At 35.5% G+C, this 12,486-nt stretch overlaps 1 protein-coding gene across 4 annotated transcripts in view; it reads left to right on the plus strand.

Annotated features, from left to right (window-relative positions):
* Nucleotides 1-11,095, plus strand: part of CAMSAP2 (calmodulin regulated spectrin associated protein family member 2) — an 85,388-nt gene extending 74,293 nt beyond the window's left edge. For 2 of the 4 annotated variants that reach the window (XM_065841754.2, XM_065841756.2), the window contains 6 exons: nucleotides 553-689; nucleotides 1,250-1,470; nucleotides 2,491-2,590; nucleotides 4,465-4,580; nucleotides 6,213-6,331; nucleotides 7,826-11,095. In XM_065841754.2, coding sequence (XP_065697826.1) covers nucleotides 553-689; nucleotides 1,250-1,470; nucleotides 2,491-2,590; nucleotides 4,465-4,580; nucleotides 6,213-6,331; nucleotides 7,826-8,134 — 1,002 coding nt within the window. In that variant the 3' untranslated portion in view covers nucleotides 8,135-11,095. The remainder of the gene's footprint in view (nucleotides 1-552; nucleotides 690-1,249; nucleotides 1,471-2,490; nucleotides 2,591-4,464; nucleotides 4,581-6,212; nucleotides 6,332-7,825) is intronic. The other 2 variants (XM_065841755.2, XM_065841757.2) reach the window with 1 other exon arrangement.
* The last annotated feature ends 1,391 nt before the right edge of the window (nucleotides 11,096-12,486 follow it).

Raw genomic sequence — 12,486 nt, forward strand, 5'->3', positions numbered from 1 at the left:
TGTATATTCAGACAGACTTTTAACTATAATGCACTTGGTGTGAGAGTGGTCTAGACACTGAAAGCCATCAAGATTTTGAATTTCCATCTTGGAATAACCCAAAACCTCATATCACTTGTCTGAGGGGCACCTTGGTTGTCTGTTCACAAAATACCTGGTTTGGTCAGCAGAAGTTACTTCTGTATGCTGCATAGTTATTGCTTTTGTGATAAATTACCTTCATCTCCATACACATAGAATCTTCTGAAGCTGAACACAGGAGTTGATGTGGTGTGGGATCTGACTCTAAAATATTTCACTTAGCAAGTTTTCTGATATCAATGTGGAATTTTATGTTTGACTTCGGAAGGAAAAATTCCTTTATGAGAAGTTTTTAGTAGTCTTAAGAAAAATATTTTAAAATAAACTGATTTCAAATACTGCAAAAGTATGTTAGGATATTGCAACCCAATGTACAGAATTAAGTTATCTAATGACTTAGCAAAATCTGTTGCTGAGTTCAGAGATCTTAATATTTTTGGCTCCTTTTCCTTCAAATACTGTTGCTGCTAGGATGATCAGAAGGCAGAAAATGATATGGCGATGAAGCGAGCAGCGTTGTTGGAGAAACGTTTGAGAAGGGAAAGAGAGACTCTGCTTCGAAAGCAGCAGCTGGAAGCAGAACTAGAACATAAGAAGGAAGAGACAAGGTAAAATTTCATGTCCTGATCCAAATCAGCAGTAACTGAATGTAAAAATGTCTGGTTTAGTTAAAAGTGTAACTTCTGTGCCAAAAATTGCATCTTCGTATGCAGGAGACTTAATCCTGGAGCCAGATGTTCTGAGGAGCCCAGCTGATGACACAGGCCACCTGGTCCTGCAAAGTCAGCAGGTGGCATCAGTCTGTAGCTCAGACTCAACATGTGGGTCCCACTGGCTTGAGCAAAGCTCTGCAGAGCGCCGCCCCGCGCTTCGTGTCCTGAGGGACAGCACATCGCTTTGGGCTTTTTTGTGCGTGAATGCACAAAGCTCACTCAGTTACAGCAGTCAAGCTAATAAACATAGGTTTGATTTTAGTAGTAACAGTATCCTAAAAAGTTTAAACTGTCTGAAAATTGTAAAAAAAAAAAAAAAAAGTATATTCCCCTTGCTGGTGTCTGAGAACTCCAAAGGTCCAAAAATCTGTTGCCTGTGTTGTCCTCACTGCACTAGCTACAGCTCTTAATTTGGAAAATTTCTACTGCCGAATTGATTTGATAATATTTTTTAGACGCAAAACAGAAGAAGAACGTCAGAAGAAGGAGGATGAACGAGCACGACGAGAATTTATTAAGCAAGAATATATGAGAAGGAAGCAGCTAAAGCTCATGGAAGACATGGATACGGTCATAAAGCCACGTTCCCTCTCAATCAAACAAAAAAAGCCACGTCCAAAGTCTATTCATAGAGATCATATTGAATCACCTAAGACGCCAATCAAAGGTCCACCAGGTAACAAATGTTAATGCGGAAAGAGTCTGTTCATGCTAGAACACCAGCTTGTTTCTTGGTACTAACAAGCACATGCATTTATTAGTGTCTTGTGCTAAATTGAAGCTGCACATGACCAAACTGGAAAGCAAAATTTGCCAATAGAAATGAAAAGATGAATGTCACTTACTTGCTATGCATGCATGCATATACCAACAAACAAAAAGGTTAACTGTATGGAAACCCAGGCAAAGCACCAACCTGTGTTCCAAGTTTCATACACACCTGTGTTTTCTTCATTAATCTCTTCTTGCACCTGTAGAGCTAAAATGAATGAAAGTTGGGAGATAAGAGATCAATAAATAAAATGGTGATTATTAAGAGTACTGAGGCTCCCACTAATACAGAGTAAATTAAAATTTAAAAGTTACTTTTGTATTTCATGTGTTTTTCTATTTCACTCACCTGCTACCGGTATAGTTATAAACATAACAACACTAATCATTTGGAACAATTTAGCATTCTTTCAGATATCGTGTAACTGTAGTAATGATCGGAAGAATTACTGCAAATTTACCATTAGAAAAAAGTAACCAGACTGCTCAGTGATCCTTTTTGTTACAGCATTGCATAGCCTTGTTATTCTGCTCTATTTTCTCTAGCCGCTTTCCTCCATCTTCTAGTGTAATTTAAAGTATTGCCTTAACACCTTCCAAAAATCCATCCCAAGCTTTAAATTAAGTCTCTTAAGCTCTGTTTAATGAGAACTTACTAACTTTGATTCAATAGTACAAATATTCCCATGTCCATGCTTCACATTGATGTGTAGTCTGAAACCACCCCAGGGGGCTGTAGGTGCCTGGCTGTCTGCAAGTGTTTAAAATAGCTGAAGAGCACCCCATATGCATGCAGGTATATCATGTACGGGTGTCAGACTCTTAGATAAAAGCTCCTATTGACTTTCTGATGCTGGTGTTGGGTCTAATGAACAGACTCTACTACTTGCATAGGTTTATAAGCCTTAACTTTGTTTTTATCCAGGTTCACAGCTTTATCGTGTTTTTTCAGTATCTAGTCTTTCATTGGCATCGCTGAATACAGGGGACAATGAGAGTGTGCAGTCAGGCAAGAGAACACCCAGGTAAAGCTAAAATCACCGTTTTATATAATAAAATTTGATGATCAGCTGTATAAACTAGCATGAATTTTAAAGAGGTCATGTATATATTGTGTACTCCAAGAAGAGGTATGTTTTCCTACATTAGGATGTTGATTGTTTGCACTGTTGGGCATTAGGGAGCCAAGCCACGATCATTTGTTTCACAAATTTTACCAGGTAAACCAGTTGGACAGCTATAAGTGAGATCAAAACAAAATGCAATTCACACAGTCTCTTCAATTCACCTGCTTGTATTTAAGTCTCAATTTGTGGATATTTTATTAGACCTGTATGCTATGTGCAGCCACAAACCTGCTTTTCTTTTTTTAACGTAGAAGTTGTGGTTTTTGTGGGTTTTGTTTGGTTGGTTGGTTGGTTTTGGTTTTTTTTTCCCCTTAACAGTCATACAGGGTAGTATTAAATGTTCACTAGGACTTCAGCCTTTTCTGAATACCTGAATTTATTTTGCATTAAAAATCACCTGAAAATGAAATAAGATGATGTAAAAATAACAGAAAATTCTTAATTTTATATACAAAATCTATATTAGAATTCAGAGGAAAAATATTACTTCTGTGTAACTACTTAATTCTATTCAGAGAAATACTGTTTTTAATGGAAAATAAATAGGGAAGAAAGGCAAACTAGGAAAAGGGATTTGACAAGGAGTGCTACATCTTACAATATTACGTATCATCTTTCTATGGCCACTATGCATCAATCATCAACTCTGACAAGCCTGCAGCTGGTTTCAGTTGACTTTTCAATTTCTTTGATATTTTGAGAACTCTTATGTTATTACATAAGAAACTTTAATATGGTGACCCAGGTATCCTAATATCTCTTGTCATCTCTCAAGAGCGATGACTTTCAATTAAAAGGCGGATTTCTTCCAGCTATACTGGTAATTAAAGCAGGCTTGATTTAGCTTATCTACACACACTTTAGAGGAGACTATGCTTGTAATGAACCTCTGGCTTTGGATTTTGTTCATGGGGTTGAGATTTTTAATGTGATTAAGTTCAGTACAGATTGCTGAAAGTAACAGAGGTGAAAAAATGAACGTTCAATATCTTTCCAAACCCATACTTTCACCTTTTCCTTGTCTTTTGATGATCACACTGAGTGAATTTCAGTGGTACCTTTGAGCTCTCCTTCATGCAAGTACTAGTCACAAGTAGTGTAGGTTAGATTATAAGTTCAATTTTCATCTATTGTTTATATTACTGGAAGTTAGCATGCAGATAAATGTTATTATAATACCACTTTTTTCTTATTCTTTGCTAGTAGCCACAATAATTAAAAAAAAAAAAAAAACAGAAAACAAAACACAAAAAACAAACAACAAAACAAACCACACCACCAACCAAAAAACACACAAGTTGCTGCTTGTGAAAACAAAAATGAGAAAGGAAATCGTTTTGCTGTCTTAAATACAGCAGTTCTTACTGCCAACCATAATGATAAGTATAAATTAATTAAATTTTTATTTTGCATTCACAATTCTGCTAAGAACTGGTTTGTTTGGTACATGAGAGAACATTGTTTTGCTAGTAGCACTGTAGAAGTATTCCCACTCAGTAATAATATTCTACAGTCTAAAACATCCAGTAGGTTTCTCTCCTTCAGATGTAGCTCAAAATCATTCTAACATCTGCCTCACCTAAATGCAGATTTCTTGCATCACTCAAAATACTTCATACAGAATACAAACTCAGTTATCTGTTAATTTCTACTCTAAATACTGTACTTTTAGGTTTATAGTCTACAATTCAAATCGTTGTGTTCTACCCTAATACAGTTTGCCTTCCTTTCATATTGAATTTTTTTTAATAGAATTTAAAATTAATGTTTAGGTCTGAGTCTGTGGAAGGATTCTTATCTCCAAGTCGTTGTGGTAGTCGTAATGGAGAAAAAGATTGGGAAAATGCATCTACAACTTCTTCAGTCGCCTCTGCTACAGAATACACAGGTCAGTAGCAACAATATTCAGAAAAGTACCTGGCTATTAGTGGTTTTATGCATGGAAAGTTTTCAGTTATCTTTATTTGGTTTCATAAAACTTGAGGACACTTCCATAGAAATGCTTTCACCACCTTTAAAATAGATGGTAATAATACAGGGTTAAAATTTTAAATCCAAAATAAAAGTACTGACCCAGTAGTGTTTGTGATAACCAGAACAAACTGCAGTTGGGCTCAGAACAGCAAATGAGCTGCCAGGTCACTGTGCACTTCAGAAGCCTCTACAGCAAGGCAAGAGGAGTTGGAATTTAAGCTCAATTTAGAATAGAGTTACAAAAAGCAAAAACCAAATTGCAACAGGGGAAAAAAAAAAAATCTTAGTAATGTGAATTTAAATATTCTGCACCCTTTGTTTCCAAACAGATCCTTTGTTGTTTATTAAAAACTTCACAATCTGAATTCTAATTCTTTGTTATACTATGAATCGATTAGTATTTGTATCCTTATCCCTTTTCTCCAAATACACAGTATGTGATATTGCCAAGACCTTGCATCATCGGGATTATAAAAGCTCCATTTTTGCCCACCTAATATCACTTTGTTTGGTAGAGACTAAAATAATTTTTAGGGAGATCGAGTTTGATTGATGGGCCTGTGTAGCTCTGTCTGTGCTGTGAAATGTTTGTTTTGAAAGTAATCTTATCTCCTTCCTGCTGAAATTACTAGAGTCTGGAGAGGCAAAGTGTTCATTCTAAAAATCAAAAACTACTTACCTGTCTTTAAACCCTGAAACTTCAGTCGGTTTGTGTCAGTTTGTGCCACATGTATGTCAATTAAATCACAGGAGAGACAGTGAGATTTTGCCTAGGTGCTGTTCCAGAGTTTTCTCATAAGAGCCATAGTGCTGAAGATCATCTTTTAATCATTATTATAGACCTTTATTTTTAAATTAAGGAACATACAGTTCTTAGGAACGGAACAGGCGGCTTTTTTTCACATTTTAATATCTTCACAGTCAGATTTCATACAGCTTTTTTTGTGTTGATTCTAGGCTTTTTTCCCAAGGCATGGACAAACTGAGATGTAATATTAAATTTAATTGGTAATTGCTTGTATGTTATGCTCCTTTCTAAGATTTGGAATTGGTACTTAAATGCTGTGGGGTTGGTTTGTTTGTTTTTTAATGGTATAAGTATACATACATTTAAGAAATTAGAGGAGATTTCTCTAAGCACTGCATCAGCTTCATTGTTTTGCCTCTCACCTTTGAAATCACAGGTGTAGATGAAGAAAAAGAAAGAATTGGCTCCCTCCTGGATGACTGAAATTTTAGTTAGAAAATCCAGAATGTTTTGTTGTTCATAGAAGAGGTCCTCTGAAAGAAAATACATTTACCAAGACTGCCAATAATAATGATTTAATAATGAAAGACACATTTGTAAGCAAATGCAGTAACAGCTGAAAGAATCACATTTTATTTGCTTGTGAAATTTGTGGTCTCTAGCCTAATTCTATTTTATTCCTGGATTTGTATTTTTATGCGTGCAAAAGATCCATACCAGACGCACTGCACACTATTCAAAGTAACTCTTTGTTGGGTTATTGATTAATTTAGCTGATTTGTTGTTCCTCCTCCATAGGACCAAAGCTCTTCAAAGAACCCAGTGCTAAATCCAATAAGTATATAATTCAGAATGCGCTGGCACATTGCTGCTTGGCTGGAAAAGTAAATGAAGGTCAAAAGAAAAAGATACTGGAGGTAAGGGTATTTTTCCACTAAACACCTACATCAAATCACAGTCAGGCATTAGGAAGACACTCAACTATAAATGCAAATATTGAAAGAGACCTTCTGAGGTTATGGCAGCCCCTGGTGAAAGATTTGGTTAACTTCTGAGACTTACTTCATGTGTTGGCAGAAAGGTTCTCTAGTGCTGTAGAAAAAACAGCTGTTGCATTGTACGTACAGCACAGGAAGCTGAATTAATTGACATGTTAATTGTTACTGCTTGTTTAATGTGGGAACTTTATTATGTAGACTTCTATAATTTGCTCACAAACTTCTCTGTAACTTGTAAAATATTCATCTTGCATGTACTGATCCTCAGACTGGGATCTTTAGAACTAAAGCACACTGGTCACGTGAGCAGAAAGAACTGAAGTACATCCCTCCTAGGCTTTTCTGCAGTTTCCAAGCAGTAGGGCAAATTTAGGACTTTCTACCACAGAAAAGTGTCTTCCAACCTTTTGTATTATGCTGATATAAACCTTTCTGAAGATGCACAAACATTTAAGGGTTGAGAACTTGGGGACCAGTTGTGTTTCCATGCAAAAGGAATAACTTGGAGCCTGAGGGCTGAGAGAAATTGAACTGTTCCTTTTACCAACTGTGACAAATAGATCATTGAACACAGGTATTGGAATCTGGATTTAAATCCTTTTCCAGGGCAAATTCCACAGCAGCATTTCTTGCCCTTTCTTCTGTTTGCAATTCTTCTGCATTCATGTCTAGCTGCTGCCTTCTCTGCCTTTCCAGCTACTTTTGGGAAATAACAAGTGAGAAATCAAGACAGCCTCTTTCAGTTCATATAACTGGGAGCATAGTAACCCCCAGAAATCCCAGGAAAGGACAGGTGTAAAAAGGTTACACCTAACTCGAGGATGTATTAACAGCATACATCAGTTGGTAGAGCTGTAAATGCTCAGGGTACCTGTCCTGTAGAAGTTGTGTTGGGTGGAACAGAAATCTGAAGATTTCAGCTAATAAAAAACTTTTGCTTAAAAGACTTCTACTTACTTCATGGTTTGACCAAACTTGAATGGATTTAGGGGTGATTGAAACCCCATTTTAGCTCTGGAGGATCCTTCGGGCACATCTAGAGAGATCTAAATTACCTGTTGCCAAACTTGCAACTATGAGACCTGCTTGATGAAACAGATCAAAGAATTTATATTTGGTCTACAATAAATCTGTTAGGATGTCTTTTCTTGAAGTACAACTAAACAAGTGTAGCTGAAATGGTCTAAATAAATAAGGGTTTGCTTGGGAAATGTAGCTACTTAGTCAAAGTTCAGATAGGTGAAGCTTAGCAAATCGTAATGATTGAAAAGAAGGTCTTTTAGTGGAAAGTGTTAGACGTGAGTTTCAGTTCTAATAGAAAACAAATTCAAAATGACAATCCAATGATACTGAATATTTTCTGACTACAATGCAAAATTCATATTGTGAATATTTTTCTTTTTTCTTTTAAAGGAAATGGAAAAATCCGATGCAAATAATTTCTTAATCTTGTTCCGGGATTCAGGCTGCCAGTTCCGATCACTATATACATACTGCCCTGATACTGAAGAAATCAATAAATTAACAGGAATAGGTCCCAAATCTATCACAAAGAAAATGATAGAGGGACTGTATAAATACAACTCTGACAGGAAGCAGTTTAGCCACATACCTGCTAAAACTTTATCTGCCAGTGTTGATGCAATCACCATTCACAGCCATTTGTGGCAAACCAAGAGACCTGTAACTCCTAAGAAACTTTTACCCACCAAGGCATCGTAGATGGGGAAGAATTTGCTTCAGACAATTATGATAAACTTGCACTTCATCTTTACTGCCTATAGGAAATAGATTTCTAGTTGCCAACAAAACTTCTAGAACTTAAAACTGGACACCAAGTTCTATTATCATGTCCAACTGGAATGTAAACACAGTGTTTAGGAGTGCAGAAGATTACCGCGTAGGTGAATAATTGAGTGATTACGGAAATTTTTGACTTGTGTGGAGTTTGTATGTGCTAATACAATATAGAGTATATTTGCTCTGTATTTTGATTAGATACACTGAAGCACTGAATGTTCATCGTTAGTGACTCAAACTACATTTTTGTTACATCTGTTGCCTTACATGTTTGTATTTGTGCTTGTCTGGAAATATTTTTTCTTTCACTAAAGAAATACTTAATATTCTCAAAACCATTGAACTTTGCATACTGACTTACTATAAAGACTTAAAGAGAAGATGTATGTCTGAGGAGCAGCTGAATGGGTTTGTTTTGCAAGATCCTTATTGTGTGCTGTAACACAATCAAGATTCGTTCCCCTAAGTATTTATAATTATTTTTCAATTAAATAATACTGATTTGCTTGTAGACTAAACACTAAAGGAAAAGCCTTTGAACTGCTTGAAGTTTCCTTTAAATGAATTATTTAAAAACTCAGGGTATAATTAGGTGGTGCAATCATTCCTGTTTCAGTAAGTTACCATTTGAGATGTAGTGTCTGACCATGTGTATGTGTGTGACACCAATAAAATGCGAAGTAAAAAGACTAGGTAGACCTCCAAAGCAGTTTGAGCAAACATGCATTATTTTGCGTTGTTCCAGATAAGAGTGAGCAGGTGGTCAGGCACTGCTTCTCCAAGGAAGGAACTTGTGAAACATTCAGAACGAGATCCCTGAGGTTTGCCTGACAGAACACTAAAAATATTCAGAAGAATCACAGAATTCACTAAGTCACAGATCTTTCAGAAGTCATGTATCTAATTCCCATTGATTTTAAGATCCAGGCCACTGTCTGTTCTTCCTGCCTTCAGATTTAAATCAATTTTCTAGAGAACAGGCTTCTGCTAAGGATTTTCAGTGGCTTAGTAAATTGTTTTCTTGATGTGATGTAACAGATGATGTCTTGTGACTCTTAGTGAGTTTAAATACATATGTCAAAAAAGCCTAAATGACATTTCAATAAACTTATAATATGACCATTCTCAACAACAAATTCTAGGCAGATTTCAGTATTATTTATAAAGGGCTGCATTTTATTTCAAAACAGTGTTTGATTATTTTATAGATCATTATTCCGTTTCAGTGTTTGTTTCTCTTATAATTTGCTTCTAACATAGCACTGTTCTGAAAAAAAAAAAAAAAGAAAAAGAAAAAAAAAAGAAACTACAAACTTGAAGCCTCCCTAAATCTGTGGCTATTTTGATAATGTACACCAGAGGATTTGTTGGGGGAAAAAAAAAATCTCATTCTCAGGAAAAGACTTGAATGATTTGTGATTCTGTTCTGTTTCAGTGTTGTGACAACTACATTAACATAAGACAGTATTGTGCTGTAAGTATGTAGTCCATTCTGTTTCATAGGGAGACTAAAACTATGTTCATATTTCTCTCATTAAACTGGTTTGAGAGAAACTATCTCTCACTACTATGATGTGCTCATTTACTTATACAAAAGATGCACAGGAATGAGATGTCATTTAGCAATTTAGAACAGTACTTTTTTTAAATTATTATAAGGCCTTAGGCATCAATGCATCTGATTATAAACATTTTCTCAAAAATGCTGTCAGTTTTACTGTAATTTATGTTCTTATATTTATGTATATTTGTTAAAACTGTAAAAAAAAAGAAAAAAAAACACTTTAAAATACATGTTTAATATGTATGTGGCTCAAAACTATTTGTGGTTAGATGATTCCTGCTGTGTGCATGTATATCACCAGGATATGTAACTCTTATATTTCAAGTGTATACATATTGTGTATATAAGATATAAATATTAAAAAGGGGAAGAGGGTTTGCACATTCTGCCTGTTAGACAGTTCCTACGAATACCACTGTAGGAGCATGTTGAAAAACAATATGAAACTGTGTATCATATACAGAGATTCAAGAAATCAGGAGGTTGGAATTCACTGATAACACATGTGGTAAATAACTTGAAATTTTATCATGAGAGGTGTTTATTTCTAAAATCTGTACTATGATTTAACCGAAGATTTGCAACACCTTAAAGACACACACACACATCAATCTAATCGAAGTGAGCTTAAATACGACAGGAATTCTTTCAGTGATTTTAAATATATCTGAATGTATTATGAAATCTGCATTTGTCAACAGGTAAGAGATTTGTGCAATGTTTAAAAGTAGAATGTGAATAATGCAGTTGAAAATTTCATTGCTCGCAGTATAAAGTTTTACTTAATACAGGAAAAGTAAAGCTAAATAGACTTTTCCTTTTTAAGCCTGCAAATTTTCTAATTACAGTGGATCTTTGGTTGGGATTATGTTTAAAAAAAGAAAAAAAAAAAGGCAAAAAAAAAAAAAAAAGCTTTCCATAAAGGCCAGTATTTATCACTGACCTTTTCAGAACACACTGGTGCTTTCATCAGGGGTATTATTATTGTTGCTACAACTCAATTGCCAAACTCGTCTTAGTTTTTTTGAGCAAGATTTCATATTCTAACAGTCATAATAGCTACTGATTTTTTTTTTAATGTTAGTATGACTGTTAGTTTTTATTATTTGGCTGTTTAAAGCCAAATTCAGCTATTTAATTTTGATTTAATGGGCACTGTTGAAAAATGTACAGTGTATTGTGTGCTTACTTGTCCACTTCTACGGAGCATAGCTTCCATATTTTTTCAAATGCTGTGCTGTAAAATATTGTCATTGCTACTTATGTGGTACAGTGTAGTTTTTTCCTTTCATTTAAATAAAAGCATGGCACCAAAAGTACTTTTGGTTTTCTTGCTTACTTCTAAATATAAACTGAGACTATAAAAAGTCCACAATAATGTTTAAATGTTGTTTCTTCTCATATTTCAGCAACATAGAAATTATAGGAAAAAGCAAAATTTTCATTTCTTCTTTTGTTCCCCATTGTTTGTATAATTTAGTTTTCTGATGTTACCAGAGGGAGGCTCTTGAAGAAAATAAGCTTCTCATTTCATCCTTGAGAACACCGCAGTGTTACCTGTTCTCTTGAGAAGGGAGTTTCACAATAGCAAATGCACTGGTAAATCCCTGTTCTCTTCTGTTGCTCCAAACCCCCAGAAATGTACCGGCTGGAGTAATGGGATTGCTTCGGATGGGAACATTTTCAAGGTGAACGGAAGCCTTCTCTGCAGTAAGACAGCTCATAAAGAATAGGACTTTTACTGAAATAACTTGTTGGTGGTACAATCCTGGACAGAAATAGTATCCAAAAAAATAAGGGGTCTCTTCCAGATTTGTAGATGAGCAATGTATTCCAGTCCAAATCATGCCTTTTGGGGGGTTTTGTGTTGTACTGCTGTGTTGTAGAGCAAGGACTTGCTGGAAGGGGATATGAGATCTCTGCCCTGTCAATAGGCAGACTGAATGGTTGAGCTGACTTAGGCAGATAAAGAACCTCTACATTTCAGAGCTATTTAGAGGGCAGCTTCAAGAATACAGGAAATCTAACAGCAGAGCTTTTAGTAGCAAATTGAAAACTAATGTGGATTAAAATAAATAGCCTTCCCTTTCCCCCAAAACTGGTTGGTTTTCAGCCAGCTCAATTGGTTCCCCAGGCTCACACAAGCAAGGAATTATGTTGGAAGACAAACACCCAGTTGCACCCAGTAAAGCTATTTTTACAGTGGTGAGCCCAGCTCAAAATTTTTGTTTAACAACAGCCTTTGTACAAACAGTCTTTAGAACAGGCCTCATTTTCTGTATTCTTCAGCAAGTAACACCATACTTGAGAAACTTCAGAGCACGCCTTGGTTAATTGGACAGAATATGACTGTGCTGTGTGTCTGAATTTGTACAGAATTTGTGAATCAAAATGTGTGCTGCTGTGGGATCCACTGCAGAGATCTGGTATTCCCAACTGCAGAATAAGCATCTCCATTACACTTGAAACCTAAGCTTTTAGATCTGTCACCATAGAAAGGTGTGTAAAAAGTAGTTTTGTTCCTCAAATCCAGCTGGAGCAATCACATGTAGGTATTAGATGTCTTTTCTCCAACAACTTAATAAATAAGACACAGCTTTGTAAGGACTGAACATTTAAATATTTGTAATATTTTCAAATAACATATTAGTGTTTTTTTGCTGCCTAGTTACTAATTGAATGAGCTGAGTAAGTGGTTTGAAGCCCTTTA

Source organism: Patagioenas fasciata, chromosome 6, assembly GCF_037038585.1.
Source record: "Patagioenas fasciata isolate bPatFas1 chromosome 6, bPatFas1.hap1, whole genome shotgun sequence".
Lineage (NCBI taxonomy): Eukaryota > Metazoa > Chordata > Aves > Columbiformes > Columbidae > Patagioenas > Patagioenas fasciata.